The sequence below is a fragment of the Pagrus major genome, chromosome 11 (genome assembly GCF_040436345.1).
Source record: "Pagrus major chromosome 11, Pma_NU_1.0".
Taxonomy (NCBI): domain Eukaryota; kingdom Metazoa; phylum Chordata; class Actinopteri; order Spariformes; family Sparidae; genus Pagrus; species Pagrus major.
The window spans coordinates 11045776-11067934 of NC_133225.1; the positions used below are offsets into that span (position 1 = coordinate 11045776).

Consider the following 22159-nt stretch of genomic DNA (forward strand, 5'->3'; position numbering starts at 1 on the left):
CAGGGGTCATATTGGCAAGTCGCAAGGGTGGTTCTACTTAAACTACTTACTACAATGTAGTTGCACTGTCTCCAAAAGTAGTCGCACAATGCAACTAAAGTCCCGGTCTGGACCCGTGGATATGGTATCAGATAATACATGCAGAGAAAACTTTAATATGATCAGTTGACAAAAACATTTCCCCTAAAGATCCTTTTAGTGGCTGTTCTGGAGCTTTTGATCCCATCACATGAGCCAGAACGGCTACCAAATGGACCCTGTCAGGAGATTATTTTGTCAACTTATGTTTCCAAGATCAGGAATAAACTTTCAGTGCCAACTTCTGAGTTTGAGAAGTCTTTAAAGTGCTCAGAGATAAATGGAGCGTTGATCATCTATCCATGCCAGCTGGAAAAAGTCTCTTTTGTTGAAGAGTATGTGATATGATTGAAAACTCCACTGCAGCTACAAAATGGAGGTAATATTTCAAGAATGAAAACAGACATTCAACTACAACAACTTTTCAGTGTTTCAGAGTATGTTTAATCTAGTAAGCGATACAGATTGGACACATAAACTGCATGTGTACCTGTATTTCTGCTAGCACCTGTGAGTGTGTGTTTGTCTGAATGAACAGTGTGAGTTGTGTATGTCTCTATGTGCATGTGTGTGTCTGTGCCAGCAGTATACTATAGAGTCGCAGGCTGTCAGCTGTGTTTGGGTGCGGGTGGATTACAAAGGGATCAGGATCAGCGGGGAGAAGTGGAAACGTACAGACTACACAGCAACTCTGGTACAGCCCAAGGCTCTGTGCTGCTCTCCAGAGAGCTCAGTGCAATGCTGATCAACCTATCAGAAAAGTCCTTCATCCTGGGGTTTCTGGTGAAAATACAGAGAATGCTTCATCCCTTTTACTTGGCGGAGATGTGAGAATGAACAGGGATATGTTACCTCACCACTAGCCCCAGACGCAATTACATCTCGGAGCCCCGATGATGTACCGAGAGCAGCGTGCAGGCAACGATCCAAATCGTCTGGGTTTACCAGACTTTCTTGTGCATCAGGGGGAATCGGGCAAAGTGAGCCTGAAACCTGCCTTGTAGACATTTCCAAAAATCATACCACAACATGAAATATAAAAAGAGCAAAAGATTCATCGTAATTCATGTGCTGCGCTGTGAATGTGCATGCGTCAATGAGCGCGGATGTGTGTGTGCACAGTATGTTTCAGACAGGTCTTCGCTTTGGTTGACAGCGCTGCTGCAACATTCATAACAGCCTGGGAAAATGTAATGAGGTAAAGTGTCACAACATCTCACATCGCTCCGCTAGCCTTCAGTTCTGACAGCCTGACTCCTCTCACAGACGCTATACAGTATAGATGTGTGTGTTTGTGTGTGTATTCACAGGCTCCATTTTGAGTGTCTGTTTATATTTTGTGTGGGAGTGGGGGCATGAAAGTCAGAGCCAGGAGAAGCCGAAGCAAGCTGCCACAGTGCCACCAGTATCATCCTATCACTCTATTTTTGGCCTTCTCACGAAAGGAGAAAGAAGGAAACTAGAGATGGAGGAAGATTTAAACATTACAGGAAATGCAGAATAGATTCAAAGAATCATCAGGATTTGTAAATAAAAACAGAATGCTAACATTGGTAAAAGATCTGTACCTGTTACAATGATATCTGTATATACAATCATGTTTTTCACAAAGTGGTGAGCCTTACCCTACCCCAACTCAATTGCCAGAGTAAATGTTAGCTAAGTACGTTTCTGCAAATCCACAGATGCTTATGTTTCAACATTACGTTTGTTTAGGTTGAATCTTCTAGTTCTCTCTTGTCACAAAGCTGTTCTTTGTACTCTGCTTAGGTTAAGGCACAAAAACCACTTGAATAGGGTTAGAAAAACATCATGGTCACGATCACAGATGGAGATGGAGTTCCACTTCCCGTGAAGAAAAGGCCAGTTTTGGTCGCCACAAAACCGCTGGAAATGTCTCCAGATGTCCTTAAAAGTGGTGTAACTTGAATTGCAGTCGCCCGTTTGGCAGCCTTGTTGTTGGTGTGTAATAGCGCCACTACCTTCCCCTCCACCACCTGCTGCAGCAGGTGGCATATAATGTGATGTACACACATCAGCCTTGGACGTTACTGTGGTCTGCATAAATGTTAACTGACACATAATATCCTGGCGACTGGGCAGGTTTTATTTACTTTTCACACAGCATCCCAGCTTCTTTGTAAGTGGGGTTGTAGACATTATTTTTTTTACTTTCCCTTCCTTCTCCTCCCTTTCCTTCCCCTCATTTCTCTTCCTCCGCAGTCATTTCCATCCATCGCTGCCTTCCACACTCCTTTTTCATCAGTCACTTCCAAGTTTCTTTACCTTCTATTCTCTCTACCTCCCTCTGGAGATCTCTAAATGGCAAGTTTATTCTCCTTTGCCCAGTGGGTCTTACCGGGCTAATTTCCTTTGAATCAGGAGGGTTTACAGGTGTCCCTTAAGGGCTCCTGGTGTTAGCAGAGGCAGCGTCCCTCTGGGCCTTGTGGGGTTTGGTCTGTTCCTTGACAACTTTATCTGCCCGAGACACCCAGGGTGGGATCATTAACACATCGCACCTCAGCTTAGAGGAGCTACATGTCTAACTCTTAAAATGGATTGCTTATGCTATCACTTTTCCCTTCATTCTCACCTTCCTCCTCCCTCCATCTTCCACGTCTTCCTCCCTCACAATTTGTTGCTTCCTCTATTGCTTCCTCCCTCTTCTCTTTCCTTCCCTCCTTCCTCCTCACTTCCTTCTCTCCTGTTCCTTACTTGTGTGAGTGTACACACTTAAAAAATACAATAACTCTAGTCTTAAAGTAGAGCAGTTCCCCAGAGGGGTGAATGACAGGCTATTCTCTGCCTCCTGTCGCTATTTCTGACATACTTAAAGAGGAAATAGTAGACTGAAATTATCTATTTTTTCCATAGTGCTGTCAGATTCAATTAATCACTGACACTGACATTATATAAGGATGTGTTTCTGCATAAAGAAGCTCTGATGTTGAATCTTTAAATCTATATCTGAGAAGAAAAGGCTCATGAACCAAACAAACTGCCTCTGGTTATTCTTAAAGAGGAGTTATTTGTTATTTTTTCAGCTAATTTGTGACAGTCGATCATACTCAGGCCAGGTTAAGGACTTTATCCTCTCAATCAGCTTTCTTCTGTCTCCTTCTCTTTCATGCTTTCTTCCTGCATCGCACTTTGTCGCATTCTTGTCTCCTGCTACTTTTTCTTGAATTGTTCTGCCGCTGCCAAACCTTTGTACTGTTGGCTTTGGTACCCACAGCATATACGGTACGTGTACATGTGGGTGTACACACGTAGACGGTATGTATGTGTTGATACATCTGTGAGGATCCACACATCCTCACAAGAATGTAAAGATGATGAATGACCAGCAAACCCTTTTCTTAAAGAGGAGGTTTCAGGCTTGGACTTGCTTTATAGTCAGTAACTGTGATTTTTCTGACTGATCCTGCAATTATTTACTAATTAAAATACAGTCTAGTTTGTAACAACCAAAATCAATGTTGTTTTTATATTGAATCAGTGAGTCAGAGCAAGGTTCAACTAAGCAGCCATCTGTCCGTCTTTTACACTCATTAGCTGGTTCAGTCTACCTGCTATGAAGTTGACATGAGGTGATCACCTAGAATGTTTGGGCACATGACGACTCAGTGAGTGTTTTCGAAATAGCATCAATGAAAACATTTTAAAATATTGTTTCTTCTATAACACAGCCATCTTTGACCAAAATGTTCAGACACCAACGTGCAGTACACCTTTTACATGGCAGGCATTTTGACTTGTAAAATCACAGGTGTGACCAATAACATTGGCTCATTAAACGATAAATCATTCAGCCGCAGTTCAGCTATTTCAAAGGTTTCAGGGGAATTTAGTTTTAAACATAAAAAGATTCTGTTTAGATTTGGTTTTACTCGAGACTCATTGGGCCCTAATTAAACAATCTATGACGCATGGTCTCAAGCTCATGGTGCTAATGCATTAAAGGTGTGCCCAACTCCTTTTTGCTACTTAAATGGCAGATAATCTGAGCACAAAGTAAGGTGCATGGCACAAAGGGGCTGTATTTATACTCTGGATTAGTCATGGGTGTGTTTTGGGTGGCGCATAAATGAAACCAATCAGAGTGTCATATCCCATTCCCTTTAGGAGCCAGGTGCGAAAGTACCTTATGCATTGCTATTAAACAGCGGCACTCTCACCAGTCTTCGCTGAGGGACAGTTATGTGGTCCTCGCTGCTGGACCCTCTGCCCCCGCCGTTTCAAAATCATCTGTTCCATCAACAACTGTTTGACTGCATATGAGCAAATACACTGATATTAAACTAAAGAGGATGATGAGTGCTGCTGCACATATTTCTGTGTGTGCATGGATCTCAGTCTGTGTATCAAGGGGGACAGGACATAAAATTGGAAAAAAAATGGAAACGTACACTTGTTGTGAACCCGCCTGTGTAGGTGCATCTTACTTAGTCCTTGGTTTCCACTTTTACCACCAACATCTTATCGATAGCTTAACACCAACGTTTGTTTTGTATCACATACATAATACAAACAAAACATGGCGCACTGGTGCTCTTTAGTTCTAGTGGTCAGAAACTTCACAGGGCACCTTTAAAGGGGAGAGGTCACATACTGTTTATGTTTATTGCTGCATGAGTGCACATGTTCATGTTTTTATGTTTGTGCGCGCTCTCATACGAATTTAGCATTACGTGATCCATATTTTCACTGGATGATATAAGTTTGTGTCCTGGTGTGCATGTGTTTGTGTGTCTGTATGTGTTTGTTGTTGTGTGAATGTTTCTGGTATGCTGATAAGACCCCCCCCCCCGTGTAAAACCCACTTCCCCGTCTTCATGGGAAATCAATTTGTCCCGCTTTCTACGTGGCCAGCCTTTATATGCTTCACTTCCTCCTACAGCTGTCACCCAGTGTATACAGAGTCACTGCCTCCATCCATCCAGCACTGCACACACACACACACACACAAGCTGAGCTAAACCAAACACATATCAGACGCACACATGCATATTCACTCACCGTACCCGACACTTCAGCTGACGAGTAAATTACAAAGAAGAGCAGTAGAGATGAGGCAACTCAAGGTGGCAAGTGTGTCACACGTGTGTCAAACGTGTGTGTGTGTGTGTGTGTGTGTGTGTGTGTGTGTGTGGGTGGGTGGGGGGGAGAGAGAGAGAGAGAGAGAGAGAAAGAGAGAGAGGTGAGTCCTGGCAACTTGGCCAGCAGCTCATTAATCTGCAGGTGTGTTTATACCAACGAGATACTGCTTGCCGAACTCTCTCTCTCTCTCTCTCTCTCTCTCTCTCTCTCTCTCACACACACGCACACACACACACACACACACACACACACACAGCCCTGCAGCTCATTGTCATTCAACTCTGCAGCCAGTATGTCCTTTGTTTCTCATTGTCCGGAGGAGTTTTGAGAGGAAGGAGTGTCCACGCTGATTAAAACTGGGAAATTACGCCATCTCTTACAAAAAGTGAACAGAGTTTAACTGATACACATCTGCAAGTGCTTGAGGTTGTATTTGATGATGTTTGATGTTGGCATTGTGTGCTTCCATATGTCTGGGAATTTTTGTGTCTTTGTGTGTGCGCTGACCAGTTTTGTGTAGGCCTGTCTCTTATTGTGACCGATTTGTGTATTCCAGTGTCTACGCAGCGCTGCCTGAGTCAGCCTCACGCCGAACAGCTCCAACCAGACGCTGCCGGTGCTGTTGGCACGACTCAGGTAAGAGTACTTGTGGTGGCTGGGGAGGGTAGAGCCAATCATAATGCTGATTGAGGAAGCCAGTGGCGTGGATGAATTAATGAGGCATGTCGGTACAGGCTGAGCCAGCCAATCATAGCCCTTTAAGAGCTCCTCAGCTGCCGACAAACTGAGACAAACTGCTGGTCATCAATCACACAAAAGACACATTCTCGCTGCAGCATCCAGCCTCATGCATGGTTCATCTGAGTCGCTGTGGCGAGTCATATGCTGTTATATCTTTGTCAAGCTGCTTTAGTTATTCAGAAAAAACAGAATTTCACCAAAAATTAGGTTTAGCACGTGCAGTAATATTTTTTAGCAAGACAAACAATTCATTTTATTCTATCCTCTGTTTTTGAGTGCAGACTTACTTTTATTACACCTGAGCAGTTATATGGAGCTGATGATGATCTTTGTAGTGATGACATACTTGCTACCATTTTGGTATGTTGTATAAATGATTTAAAGCATGGGAGCACTGTCCTTGGACATGTAGTTGAAACATTAAAGATATTTTATAGCCTCAATGATCCACCTGTTAAATGGCCCTCTGCAGTCTGATTTGGAGGATATTTTTTGGGAAATACATTTGTTTGCTTTCTTCCTAAGAGTTAGGTGAGAGGATCAATATCATTCATGTCTGTACGATAAATATGAACCTACAGCGAGCAGCCGATTAGCACATCTTAGCATAAAGGCCGGCAATGTGCTATTTCTTGGCTAGGAGCAGCGACTTCCTGCAAAAATGAATGCTGCAGAAGAGACTCCAGGACGTCACTTCACCCAGCCAAGAAATAGTCCCGTACAAAACTACAAAATGAAGTTTCTACACGTCAGCGTTTGTAAATATTAACCAAATGAGATAAAACATGTTAATTTGTGATTTACAGAGGTGATGATTGGTTGTTACCCGCGATTCCGGTCTTCACACTAAGCTAATCTAAATGGCTGCTGATAGTAAGTATCTCTCACTGAAGTTACATGGTGCAGAAACAAGTGATTCACACTATTACGAGACACCGTACCATCACCATCAGCCACTTGTGAAGATGCCTGCACAGTTTTTGTCTATGGATTTTGCATATTTTAGCAGTAATAAAGAATTATATCAAATACATTTGGATTTTACTAAAGCAACATTTTAAGGTAATACTTTATTATTCAGCAATGATGGTTGCATGATTATGTTAATGAGTTTTAATGGAAGCATCTTTGTTTAGTTGAGTCTTAAGTACAAAAACACAAAGGTAAGTACACAAATGTAAAAGAAAAACAAGAAGAAATATGGTTTGCTGGAGCTACTTAGCCAGGAAAAGGCAACAGATTTTTTAGGACTTTCCTGTAAACATCAGAATCTCTATTTTCCAGTATTCAGCCTCATTATGTTTGTCTGTGCTGTTGTCCCTTACATAAGCAATCGAATTACTCATCATTGCATGAATCATCATTTTCTAACGGTGCATTCTTTCACCCGCTGGCCAGCACCAGATGTTACATTGCAGGAAAAGCAGAAGCCAAGAAAAAGCAATGAAACTCCACAACTTATTGACCCAACCAGTAGAATGTGGAGGATTTGGAGCCAAACAACATAAAGCCATTCCATCATTAATGACGTAATGAATGGGAAGTCCTGAGGGGAGCAGCATGGCAGCACCAGTCATTTCCATCTGTCTTGCCCTACATACCCTTGCAACTCACTCAGAATCTATCTTTCTGCAGATTTCTTTCTTCGACCTACACTTTTGGTTATAACTCAGCTTTAGCTTTACCTCCAGCTTTAAGCACGACAATCTCACTTTCTGCCTCAAATCACCAGGTTCTCTCATCGGCTGACAAATATCCCAACGGCCTGTGTTTATCTTTAATAAAACATCCATTATCTGCAGCCACATCCTGTCTGTTGCACCTCCATCCACCCCTCCATCCTCTTTGACCCCATCGCTCAGATCCGTGGACACACTAGTGAGGTGGGTTAGGGGCCAATGATATTAATAGCCTCAACCTCATGAATCTTTCAAGCTCAATCATACGAGCCGATGTGAGAGGAGTGGGTCTCAGAGGATGAATTAGTTAATACAGAAGCCCAGCGGGGGTGTTTCTCTTGGCCTCTTTAAACATGAGTAATGCATTAGCTCTTCATATAGTCTTGAGCACATATTGGTTTTATATAAGAGCGGCCCAAACAGGTATGTGTGTGTGTTTGAGTGTGTAGGGGAGGCCAGATCTGTGTGAGCGTGAAGAGAGTGATATATAAAAAAGGAAAGTAAAAAGAAGAATATATTTTGTCCACACCCTTGTGAGCGTATTTGACAATTCGAGTATGCAGGTGAGTGAGCGTGTGAGCTTGAATAAGTTTCATTTTATGCATGAGTACAGAGACATTTCTGTATGAATAATTGTATTGGCCTTTGACAGGAAAATACAGCACAGAGGAAAAGTAAGAGAGGGAAGCACAGAACCAGGGAGAGAAGGGGAGGGAGAGGTTAGGGGTTGTGTTGGGGGACTTAGGCAGTATGGCAGGAAATGAAATGTGTTATTTGGGAGAAATGCTGGGGGGCTATGGGCTTGTTTTCACCCCAATATCTACACTGTGGAGCAATTTCAATACAGCACTATACTGTACTGGAGGGTTGAGGAGGGGAGAGAGAAAAATGAGTATGAGATTGATAGAAGAGGGACCTGGGAAATTATAGAGAAAGAAGAGATGGATGACAACAGGGGTGCAGATGTGAAGATGTGGTCATGGAGATAAATGTTAGGAAAGGAAAAGTCTATGAAGACCACATCTATAGAGCATTGCAGTGGCAATTATAGTGTATTATCATACATTCATAACGTTTCTAAAGGAAACTTCATAAAGAATGTTTTAAAGGAGTCTGAGGACCACAAAAAAGTCAACTATATCGGTTACTATTAATTGTATTTGTAAAGTTTGACATGTTTAACGCCTCTCTATGTTTAGTGTAAATGGTGAAATCAGTGAGAACAGTGTGTTTAAACAGCTGTTAGGAGGTAAGACGCACTGTAGACATGAAAGTAGTGGTACAGTACAGTGGTACAGCGATGCTGCAACATCTGGACACTTATACAAGGAAAGAAACAACTTAATGTATTGCATTTAATGCCGAATTAACAAAAAGGCATGAATGATTTAGAATTTGCTGCAGCCATTTCACAAAGCTTGTTCAGTTTCCCCTCTGACTCAACAACCCTTAAAATCACGCGATTTGTAAGGGAGTCTGGGATATTGTGGTTACAAGTTCAATTGTTAGTTGAAACAGTGCATTCACAAACATCTGCTGATAACACTGGCAGTTTAAGAGAGGCTAAAGACCTAATTTACATTACAGTAAACCAAATGGAAATCAGCCAGCGTAAAGTCCATTCTAACTGTTGTTGTGTCTTCTTGTTTCATGGACGTCAGTTGAGTAGGCAGTCCTTTGATGTGGCAGCTGTCCACTTATGATCGGATCACTGAGGACACATGTTGATATCAGGTCTGAACAGGGCCAGAAGCTGTAGATTAGAGCTTCAACTGTCTTACGGATGCTCTTGAGTAGTTATAATCTATAGGTTGACTGATTGGACAAGTCCATGGAGTATCCTAAGCTGACACTGTATGTCTTAAGTAAAGCAAAGTAGTAGTTGTTGATAGTTTGTTTGAACAATAATTGAATTTGACTGCTGATGTAGTGCATCAGAAAGCATGGTGTGTTTAAGGGGGTAGTGATTAAGCATTATGAATGCATAACGGGTGTGGTCTTCACAGTAAGTGTTACTGAATAATATTTGATAAATAAAAAGTACAGAGCAGTGATAGAGGAGAGGAAGGAAGGAAGTGGGAGGAAAAACTCAGATCTAATCATCACGATTGGAGTTGTGGCCAGAGTGTGTGTGGAAGTGCAAAATAATATTTAAAAAAGCATCAGGTGTGCCTCCTGTCGAGCAGAAAACCAACTCGAGGACATTGCTGTGTGCAGATAGAGGATGTTGCTATTCAATTTATTTTGCTGAAATTGACCTGGGAGTTTTTCAAACCACCTGTGAACCTGAGTGAACGTTACTGTAATAGGATGGCCGAGATGTGTTTGCCTTTCTCACATGTGATGGGCTACTTTATTCCCACCAGCACTCCGGCTGTTCTTTCCGACTGATTTGCTTGAGGAATTGAGGAGGAATTAAAATGCCGATAATGGAGAAAGAGGAGAAAGTGGAGCGAGAAAGAAAAAGCAAGACGACCGCTGGAGCGTATATCACTTCGGCCAAATTGTCGAGGCTCCTCTGAAGCAGCTCAGCTACTGTCATCTACTCTAATTCAACATGCAAAGGATGGAGAAAATGGAGGAGGGACAGGGGTCAGAAGACAGGAAGAGAGAACAGTGGGATCAGAGTAATTTCCTCCTTTTAAGAGGACGATTTATTCATCTTGACCCCACAACCCATTCTGCATTTGGGTAATCCAGAAAGCACACGTCTAGGAGCCATGAAGTAAACACAGCATTTATGTGTCTGTTTCTATTTGCTGGTTATTCCAGATGCACGACTGTCTCACAATCATTTACCTGCCTGTTCTCTTTTTCCCTCCTGACTGACAGACTGCCTGATGGGCTGATTGAGGTCTTTCTGAAGAACAAACAGAGGTCGACCGGAAATAATTTCCCTAACTCCTGCTCCAGTTAGAATCACAGTGATTTGTTGATCTGTGTTCAGTAATAGACTGAGACAGGTTAATGCGTTTCCTTCACAACAAACCGCATCTGAACTCAACAGAAATAGCTGCTGCTGTCAAACAGAATGAGATTTCATTTTCAAGATACACAAAGATGGACACAATATAAATGTAAAACAAGGATGTGTCTTAACCTTTAAAACTAATCACTCTTTTTGTGGGTTCTTGAATCAAAATAAACTAAAAATATTGTACTTAAAAACCCATTTTAAACTGTCAGAGGTTAGACCTAGACATGTCAAAATCAGGCAATAAAATGTTGAGGTTACCTCGCTTTCCATGTGTGCGAGACTGGTCCCATTAAAAGAATCAGCCACGTTTCATGTAGGAAAACACAGAAAAAGTGAAAAGCAGAACTATGTAGTTGACAAATCAGATTCTACTTAATCGCGTGTTTCCTCAGGTGTCAATGAACTGTAAATGTTCAAGCTGTTTCTGGGTGTAGCACCTCTTGAACTTTTTACACTGACATCAACTGAAAATTAAGTCATCTACCAGTATGTTGACTTTGCCTGTAAAACAATTGAAAGTATCAGCACCAGTGAGTATTTGTTTTGTATAGTTCAAAGAATGAATTGTGCAAAATTAGTAGGTATAGCTATCGTGACATCACCATTGTGAAAGTTTGGCATTTCTGCTGTTTCCATCTTTTTTTTTTCTCTCTCTGCTTTGTTGAATATGTGCAAGTAAAGTTCTGGACATATTTGACATATTGCTGCTTTAACAGCAGTGCAACACTGTGTCTTCAGCTACTGCTGTACTGGAAACTGCAGTAATTAGAGAAAAACACACAATTTGTTCTGGTTTCACACTGTGAGTGCCATTTCCTAAAGTTTAAATGCTATGTGCTCTTGCATACTGAGTGGGTTGTTTGGTTTGAACTGTTCTGTCGAATGGACAGAATCTGGTGTATGCTTTGGAAGATGGATGCAACACAGATTTTGAGCAATACTTTGACTTTGCTGCACAGCTTGATTGATCTTCTATCAACTTAAAGGCTCTGCACACCCACACTGGTGATTTCAATTACTCTGTCTGATTAGATTTCTGCTCAGCCTTGGAATCACTACTACTAATACCGACGGTGAAGTTGTAAGATGTCCTAGCGTGACGAGTTCAGCAAAACAGAAAGATGAAATGCACAGTGCACATCTTTTCAAAACATTTCCTGAACAGCAGGACAGACAGACATATCACAACTACCTGCTTTTTCGTGTAAACACAAGACAGATTAGAGACAATATTATCTGGACATAATCAGTGAAGAATGCCCCAAAGGGTTTTTTATATCTTTGTTTTGGGCTATATTTTATTCTCTCATATGTGTGACCAAATGTTCATTCCAGCTGTGGGGAAGGAAAATCTAATTCATTACTGTGTCTCAACACATGGCCATCAAAGTGACAGGCTGTGTTGTGTCTCATTAATCACTTATTCCGCTGCAGGAGCCAGACTTAACCAAACGGTCCTGATGAGCAATGGGATACTATAACTTATAGCTTACATTTTTTTTTGCAAGGGTGTTATATTGTATGTTGTGGTCCATGTGTCTTGACTGACAGCCCTGAATCAATTCAGACTGAGTCAGGAATACAGATGAAGGGACAGACTTCATAAAGATGAGTTGGAGTGCTAACGCTGAGATGTCCACAGTTGCTTCTTCTTCTCTCTCTCCCCTAACCTCATAAATATTAACTACAGACCCACAGTAGAAACATAGGCCATCAATAATGCAGCTCCCCAAAACGCTTCTTCCCAAATAATTGCAGCTACGAGCCAAGTCCTGGAGACAGCCTCTAAGGTGCTGCAGCTGTGGAGCCACTGCCTCATTTTTCCTAAATAATCAGTTCACATTAAGATCAGAAGCAGTGCAGGGGATATTGGTTTATATGCCTCTGCTGCTATTATTATTTAGTTAGTTTCTCGAGCCTCTTTAAGGCACACATGCAGCAACATTCAGTACACACTACTATCTTGCACAAGGGACAGTCCAGCAGATGGTTGTAATGCAACACTTAAGGATGTCAACTGCCATACAACTCAACAGAAGAAGAAGATGGTGATGGATGTATAATGACTGGACATAGCAGTGATTCCCACACATTTATTTATATATTTGGTGTCCAATTTTAGCATTTTAGCATTTTATGTTTTTTAGATCCGTCTGAGAGGATGACAACATCCAAAAAGTCTTTTTGGGCCCCTGTGCTTCACAAGACGTCATAATTACATTACTATGTTAAATTAGCATCAAAGCCTGGTGCTCTTCTTGGGGCCTTGAGCAGAAGATGTCTCCTAATATTTTCAGGAACACGGCAGGTTAGGAGCTGTTTTTATCTGATGCTAATGTTCTTGTAATGTTTAATATTTAACAGCATAGAATTAGAGTGAGTCCCTCTGCGCTTACTAAATTCTTAATCTATCCAGTTTCATCATTGTCATCATCATCAGTGAGTCTTGTGATTGGTTAGCTCGCTTTACCTGAAACTGTCTTGTCCCTGCAATGTTGCTGCTTTCATTTACAACACAGCTGAACCAGCATTTTCAAGTGTTACCCAGTCTTTACGTGGGAAACCTGCTCAGAGAAGAGTTCCTGAACATTTCAGGTATGGACTGCATGTCTGAAAAGGACTAAGGGACTAAGGACTAAGTCTTATTTTTACAGTCAATTATTCACATTAACAACAAATTAACCATACAGTTAATTAATGAAAGTGGTTAAAATAAGTCATTATATATATAAAAAAACAATATAACAAAAGCAAACATAATATTCTCTGACCAAAAAAAGTGTTTGAAACTGAAGGAGAAATGAATGAGTGATGAACTTAAGGAGACAAGAGTTGCAGCTTTGAAATGCAAAACAGGATTTAAGGCACGCTTTTCCTCCATAACAGCACTGTGTTAACTTGGTAAAATTGTGGTCAAGCTGTCGCTATTACAGGCAATTAACCTTTTTGCCTTTGCCCGTAATTATTATAAAAAAACATCAGATATGCAGCTGTTTAGCAACATAATCAACACCAAACAGGGAAAGGCAATTAAGCACTCCTGAGAGAAGAAAGCCAAAGGAAAGTCACGCAAGCGCAGAGTTAATCAGTAAATAACAAATATTTCATGAATGCGTTTCTCTCCCAACATTTCAGCTGAAATGTCATCATTTATTTCAACTGCCTACAAAAAGCCATTACCTTTGCTCTCATTCAATAACAAACCCTGACCAAATCGACTGCTGCAAATCATTAGAAACTACATGTGTGTGTAATTCATGCAGTTAACATGCATTTGTCACAAATTATTGATCTAGCACCAGACTGTGGATTGATCTCCAACGGCATTCACACTAAGCCACAGCTAAATGTTGCATAATGTGTACTTTTGGGTAAAAGCATTAAAGGTTATTGATAAACAGACCCACAACAATACGCCTCTAATGACCTCTGACCCCTGATCTGTGACCTCTTACAATGAGTTATGACCCTTCAGACCTCAGCTGGGCCTGTTGTCTCTGTGTGCATGAATATGGAACACATGGAGCTCAAGAAGCCGGACACAACGTTCAACATGCTGGGTGGTCTTTAGTAATTCAGGAGGTTCATGAAAAGGAAATCTGCCGGTTTATTTGGCTGTTTATTTGATCTTTAAACTGATTCCGCTCACATAAACACCAATGTAGCTTCTGTGCATAATCAAATATTCACTATGGTTTAACCCGCGGTTCTTTGGCCAAGACCCAGAATCAGTGGTGCAGGCTAAAAGCCGTCAACAACAACTTTGTACCAACTGTGATGTGTTAAAGCTCTATTGAACCCTGTGGGGTTCACGCTGCTGATTTTTTGAAAGTCTCATAAAAAGCGAGAAATTCACTTTGATATTTTCCGCCAATGCTGCATCTTCTTCTTCTTCTTCTTCTTCTTCTCTTTATTTTCTTTTCATTTCTGTCTTCCGTCTTCTGCATCAGCATGCGCCACCACTCCAGCACTTTAATCAACTGCTCTATCCCCCACTGAGCTCAAGCATGGTTCCTCTGTGGCCCATGTATCCTTGCATGTCTCTCTCTCTCACACACACACACACACACACACACACACCCACATGCACATGCAACAAAAACAGCATGCAGTCGCTTTCTGACAGCCACATTCTCCCATCACACAGCTCAGTGGAATGATGAGCTGCTTTCTACTCTTGGGGCAGGGGGGTGAAAACACACACTTGCACAAAAACACACACACAGTTGAGCACACATCAGCAACCTCTGTCACAACTGGATGACCTGCACCATATGGATATTTCCAGCTTACTTTCAGTCTGGGAGCTTGAGTCGAAACTAGAGGACCTGACAGGAAAAGCTCCTCTTGGCTTTGTGTGCATTGAGGTCGGCTCCAAAGATGTTTTAACAAAGAAGGAAACATAACACGAGGGAAAACACCTTCCTGAGTTCATCGCACAGTAGAGTACATGTGTTAAATGCTAAACCAACATATGCTTGTCTGTTCTCCCTTATGCCCAATGACACAGCAACCTGTCTGCAGCTGCTGACCTCTGAGGTGTCCCCGCTCAGCCCTGACCTGGCAGTGACTCACCGATCTCGCAGCTCTCTCCAGAGAAGCCCTGTGGACAGTAGCAGCTATAGCCGTCACCTTCCTGCAGGCAGCTCCCTCCGTGGAGACAGGGGTTGGTCTGGCACGGGTTATTCTCCACTGTAAAGGCAGACGGTGAGGAAGAAGGGAGGAGGGTTAACTGACAAATGTGAATTTATAATTCATTTTACAGAGAAAGAACATTATGAAAGTGCTTTGAATGTTGACAAACTTGGCGGGCGGTGAGCCAGCATTATGCCCCTCTCATTATCCTTACTGAGCCCTTCCTCCCACTGCTCTCTGACAGAGACAGAGGAAGAGTGGAATGGGCAGACGGTACGTAGACTCGTCCCTGTCCCTATGACTTTCTACAAGGTGACGGATTGGCTGTTGTTGCGACTGCCATGCCCCTGTTTATCATGACTGATGCTCGCCAGGCGAAGGACAATGTGCTGAGTCGACCCCCTACTGCCGTTCTCCTGCCTCACATCCCAGGTCCTACTGATGAGCCAAGGTCCTCATAAATTAGCTGATCATCACCCAGTCATACATACCGGCGCGGGCACCTATTTTTATGGCACATTACAGCGTTGCAGAGGAGGTAATAAACACATTTTACGTTGCTGAGCTATAACTCCATGCCTCTTCATGGGGAATGTTTTGGCGGATGAATGAGGGAGATTGAGGAGATTAAGTCGTAATTATTGCTCTTATATTTTAGGAAGGGAGGAGGAGAGTTTGACAAGGACGGCTAGAGCGCAGAGCAGGCGTCAGGATTTTTTATTCTGTGTGCAAAGGAGGACTGTAGGGAACTGGCTAGATTAACTGTCTTTTTATTATCCAATCCTGATAGGATTGCAGCCCCTGACACAATCTGTCAGGCCATCTAATACAGTGCATCTTCACCATAATAACACCCAGACTCACTTAATGATGTATGAGTGGAGAGATGCTGAGCAGAACACAGAGTGCAGTTCCCCTGAAAGTCTGGGAATACCGTCATTTGTGTGTGTGTGTGTGTGTGTGTGTGTGTGTGTGTGTGTGAGAGTGTGTTTATACATATGTGTGTGTATATTTCTGGATGTTTGTGTGACCCTGACTCATTGCAGGCTGCTGATATATACAGTAATACGAGCGTGTGTTCAATTTCCTGTGTAACAGGGAGATAGACTCCCACTGCTGCGGAGAGGCTTCTGTTGATACACTGGGCTGGGGTGATGATGAAAAGGCTGCCTTTGAAAATGCATAAAAGTGATTCGCTGAATGAGGAAACCATTAGAGACAGGCTAATTTCTTAAATCAACAGCAGGGAGGAAAAAACAACACCGTACGTGCTTTGAAAACATATATTGCTAAAAGGTTAATGACGTTCTGATGGAGATAGTAAAATCTTTAGGTGAGCAGTGTGTGAAACTTAAAATAAAATAAAACAAATGCGATGCCTGATTGGGTGTAAAAATGTCAGATGATGGAGGAGAGAAAATGTGGAAAAGGTGGAAAGGAGCTGTTTGAGTCATCATCCATCCATCCATCCATCCATCCATGGGTATAAAAGTGGCATCGTTCACAAGCAAGGATGGGGTGAGGTTCGCCTTCTAGCACCTTCAAGATATCTCACTAACACTGTCACAGTTATGATAAATCATGATGTCAATGTCATAAAGACCCATTGTGATGTGACTGGTGTATTGTCGAAGCGCGCTCAAGTGATTAGTTTGCTGCTGTGACATGACTAAGATCTCCGTTCTGCCGTTCCATCAAGCGAGAGTGGACAAAAGCATGTCACTGACTTCAGCGTGTTTTCATGAGGGAAAGTAGGTGGAGGTGGGAGATTATTAGCCAGAACCTCGGTTACGTCCACTGCTGCTGTCCACTGCAACGCTTCAGGCAAATTAGGTAATGTGATGTGAAAAGCTATTTCAGCTCAAACTTGGACTAAAATCCCTCCGGGTGCCAAAATACATTTTTGGAGAACAAACCTCTCAAGGCAGCTTGTGTATCACTTTTATACACAAGCTGCCTTGTGTGTACTTTTAACCCATTACACTTTTACAGCAAAAATCAGATATGCCATGGCAAAGATCAAACTGCCTGAGGCAAGAGTTTAGTGAGCAAATACAAAAATAATAAATAAACAAAATAAACTGGTCAAACTAGCATGCTATTTGCTTTCATTTAAAGCTGCTATAAGGAACTGTCATGTTTTGTTGATTCTGGCGGCCCCTGTGGCCAAAAGCGGTACTAGCACCACCACCTGGTGTTGTAGAGATCTATAGATTACATGTAGAGCTAGCGCGGTTGCTCGGTAATGGTAGATTTGTTGAGCTAAAGCTAAAGTTATCATCATTCCCTAATAATGTTATGTCTTCATAAATAATAAGCCAAATGAGACCTGACTACAGAGCAGCTTCTTTCCTCAGGCTGTGAGACTCCTCAATTCATCATCAGCACTCGGCCATAACAAATAGTTTTAATCATCAGAATTCGACCTGGTGGCATCCATTAAGAATAACTATATAGAAATACTCGTCAATATCTTGTCGCTGACGGTCACATTTGCTTATGTAGGTCATACAGAGGCACCAATATAAAATTGAGACCGTTTCATAACCAGTTAAAAACTCTTCGTGGTATGTTTAAGTTAGTTAACTGTACCTGTGTGCTCTGCAAACCCATCCCCATGCATTATTCTGCCTGAGTCACACTTGCACTGCCAAAGATAAGTCTGACAGTTTTAGTATTAAACCTCAGCTACACAAACGCCTCCTCCACTTTGAATCACAGCCGAGGCGGACATGTATCTTCTGCAGTGCAGAAGGCAGTGATGCACACAGTGTAACTGACAGCTGAGGACCGGGTCATCAAGTAACCTCAGCGAGGAAGGCTTCAGTAGCAAAAGGTGAACTTCTCATGGCTGTTCTCCCAGTCCATCACACCGCAGAGGGCTTGTGTTGCTATTTGCATGAATACAGCACAGGGTTTTCTTTGGCATCGTGAAAAGTGAGAGTGACATATCTTAAAAAGAAATCCATAAGCTTCTTAAGATTTAAGTCGATGGCATCAACAGCTGATAGGGCAAAGCTAGCGTGTGACAACTGTTCGTGTGTGGGCACGCGTGTGCTCAAAGCCTTAAAAACTTTAAAAGTGCATTCCGATTGGTTTTACGCCACAAAAGAACCCGTTTATTGACTCAATTTGACCAGTTCAAGCAAAACTTCCTTATATTTGTGATGAAAAGGACTCTTCCTCAACTAAAAGCACTGATAAATGGTGGCTGTGCTGTCTCCGAGCTGAGCTGAGCTGTAGCAGAATAGGACATTGATCCAATCTGTAGGCAATTAGTAACGACTTATTACACACAAATGAGACTGCGTTCCTCACCAGCTGTCCACAAACAGTAGCCTGCAGGCGTAGAGGTGACATCATACAGTGCACAGACATGAGGCAGCACTTTTGAAGAAGATTGCGTTGAGAAATCTTCTGCATAAATGGATGAACTCGCACGGTATCAGCGAAAAAAAGAGATGTGACTGGTTCAGTGTTTAAACATTCATTTGTTTGGATGACATTTTGCGGTTTTCATAATTAGTAATCTGCGTGCTTGCGTGTGTGTGTGCAAACACGTGGAAATTAATATGCAAGTGAAAAACAGATTAAAAAAGGAATGAGACAGAGAGAGAGAGAAACAGGAAGGAGAGGATACAAATTAAAATTTAGCATAGAGAGGCACACGCATGAACAAGAGACATGGACTGAGAGAGAGAGAGAGAGAGAGAGAGAAAATGTCAGCGAGGGAGGGACAGAAAGCCACAGAGGGAGCTATCATACATTTCCTCCTCTCTTAATGCTTGCTGCTAGCTTATGATTAATTACACACTGGTCTCAAAATAGGTCGCCTCTTCCATTCCTTCTGTGCATCGTCTTTTTTTTGTGTGAAAGACAGAAAGAGAGTCCAAAAAAGAGGGAGGAGACAGACGCCCCTGTATGTAAAAGAGAAACGTAGATAGGGAGGTGTAACGAAAGAGAGGCATGTTAAGACTTACATGGGTTCAGCTCTCAGGTCTAATAGATGATGTAAAGTCTTCTCCCCTCGCATTGAGCAGATACTGAATCATCCCTTCCGAGTTTCTTGAAATATGTTCTCTGTGTGACATTTTACTGCTCTACGGGGTCATCTTAAGTTTTTTCTAAGCCTCTCAGGAGAGAGATTATCTAAACGTTGTGGCATATTCGGAAAAAGCTACTCCCCGATGTCAACTCATACATACAGGCAGGATTTAGAATGGACCATAAAAGAGGATTGTGATAAGGGAAATGTCTTGCATCCCATGAAGTCTGAAGCTGAGCGGTTAGCAGATTCAACACATGCGGGGTCCTGCAGGAAAAGCTTGTGCTGACAGAAACACTGAACGTGTGACACACAGAGCAAAACTGCACACACAAGCACTTACATTTAGTGTATGTACACCTGCTTATCGCCTGCCGCGTTGCTGTGCTTGGACTCACTGAACCTTGTAATAGCTTTGCTGAGACAGAGATCATGCCTCGGCCTGTTCGAGTGTTCCCCATCTATGAGCGTGATAAGCCATCACCTGGGCCCGGCAAGAGCTGCCCCGTTAAAATTTAATGCTACAGTACGTCTCTAAAAAGGCACTGAGGCACACAGAACAGTTAGAGCCATATGGATGGTTGCGCTTAACTGCGAAGTATGGCCTTAAACGCAGTCGGTGTCGTCATCACTGTGATGGCTCGACGAATCTGAAGAGTGAAATATTCATACTGTCGCTTGCATGGTGGCTACAGTGAACATGTGTTTTATGTGTTTAGTGATGTCACAGAGCAAAAAAAGGCGTATGTTATACATTAGCGTAAGTGGCTCTGTCAGTGCTGAACGCAACCCTAACCAGCTGCAACAACACACCTGGAGAAAGACTAAATAAAGTCTTCTCAACAGATGATTCAGTTATTTCAGGTGATGGTGTCATACTCATTAAAATACATACTGAAACCTGGAAACACAGCGATATTGCAACAGCCAACACCAACAGAGCAGTTGACAAGGTTTACCCAGATTATCCTGACATTGCCAGACTAATTCACAAATGCACATTAGTCCGGTCCCTCTCGATTCATTTTCGATTTCCAAGGGTTAGATCTACCAACCAATGATAGCAACCTAACGTGTAATGTTTTGCTGAGTGACACAAGTTGGAGCAGTTTCTTCAAGCTGGAATAAAATGGCAGCCTGGTCACAAAGGTGATAAGCTAAACAGTTGTTTCTTGTTTTATCTTGGTAAATGTATTCCTCATTTCTTTTTGGATTACCTTATTAGTTCCACCTGTTTCTTATTAGTCTTCCCTGCAGTTTGTATTTAAGCTTGTGTTTTCCACTCACTAGTTCGTCTTTTTTCGTCCTGCATGATCACGCCTGTTCCCCCGGTCCCGTGTTCTCGATTACCAGATCTCTGCAGTGAGTGTAATGATGTATATACACATAAAACTGACGGCCAGAACAATGAAAAAAAGTTTCTTTAAAAACAGGCATTTAAGAATGTGCCGAAGTTCACATCAGAGAATATATAACATGAACTGTTCCAGGCAATTCAAAGCCGATAATTAGATGCAATGACTGTCTGGCTGAACTTGAGTGCTGTTCACTGAGTCATCTGCACGAGTCCAAGTTTCCATCTCTCCCCTGACAGGATGGACAGAGCAGACGGACTCACAGGTAGCAATATGATCCATGTATCAACGTGTCCCCAGACAGTACAGTCACTCTCTGCAGATGAGCTACAATTACTGCCACGGCAAGCTGAATCACACCGGAGGATATATGAAACCTATTTCTGCTGAAATATAGATAACACCTCTCTCTTGCACAACGATGCAGACCCCGGTGCAGTTTTAGATTACTTCAAAGTGATTGATTTACAGAGGTGAGCCATGTAAGGGCGAACAGGGAAGGCGAGGAGGTGGTGGAGGAGAGAAGAAGAGATGGAGAGGAGACAGAGGTTACGTTTACTTGTCGGTGGAGATGCTCTGGTTTGGTGCTGATGATGTCAGTCTGCAAAGTCAGACAATCTAATGTGTGCAGAGGCTGACGGTCTGCTGTATGTGGAGTATTACACCCTTCAGCCCTACGGTCCATGGGGTCATACACACCACAGGGAGGGTCAGCACTGCCTCGCCTCCCTGAAACCAAGCTTCCACCTCTGCCTTTTAACCCTCTGCACCAGCTGTCAGTCTGAACCAGTGGTGTGCAAGATAATTTGGGACATGATTAACGAGACGAAAAGAAGAAAAAACATGTTCTGCTACACAAAATAGGAAGATCAGAGCACCTGGTCAGTTACTGAAGCTGCTCAAGGACGACTGACAACTTCGATACTTGCCGAATCGAGGCTTGAACCCGGCTCGGCCACCTGAAAGGCTGCCATCCTTTGAGAATGAGTTCATAACTTAGAGGGGGAGGTTGTAGATGGAGCAGGTGTAGCGATGTGATTACTGCACCCGGCCTGAGCGGAGCAGCCTCTGACAAACTAGGATTGATGAGCACCGCGGGGGAGGGAGCAGCTATTTCTGTCTGTCTGACCACATGCAGGGCCCTGTGTCTGGATTTGTATACCGTACACCACCTTTGTGTGTGTGTCCAGGGTTGAAAGGGATGAAAACAAGACTGCAGTCGGTTGTGTCAAACATCCCACATGTAATCCATTACAGTAATGCGTTAATTATTAATGAACACACTGAGAGTTGCAATCAACACTGGGATACTCAAATAACCAGGGCTAACCTGCCAATATATAAACCTGTTCCAAGTCATTATTAAGTTACTTGGTGCTATTATCAATTTACAGTCATATCTGTATGGTGTAAGCAGACCCCACAGGTGTATGTGACATGAGGACATGCACCGTGTATAAGTTAGAGTTTACTTTCACACTAAAAATACATGAGTCCTTTCCACTTCCAACTTCACCTCTTCTCAACTGCATTACATGTTTTTCCTCTT

The 22159-nt window shown here is 42.5% G+C and overlaps 1 protein-coding gene across 1 annotated transcript in view; it reads right to left on the bottom strand.

The window, feature by feature from the left end:
* The window catches only part of ncanb (neurocan b), a 122547-nt gene that overhangs the window by 40163 nt on the left and 60225 nt on the right, over positions 1–22159 (bottom strand). The window contains exon 11 of the mRNA XM_073476410.1: positions 15151–15267. Coding sequence (XP_073332511.1) covers positions 15151–15267 — 117 coding nt within the window. The remainder of the gene's footprint in view (positions 1–15150; positions 15268–22159) is intronic.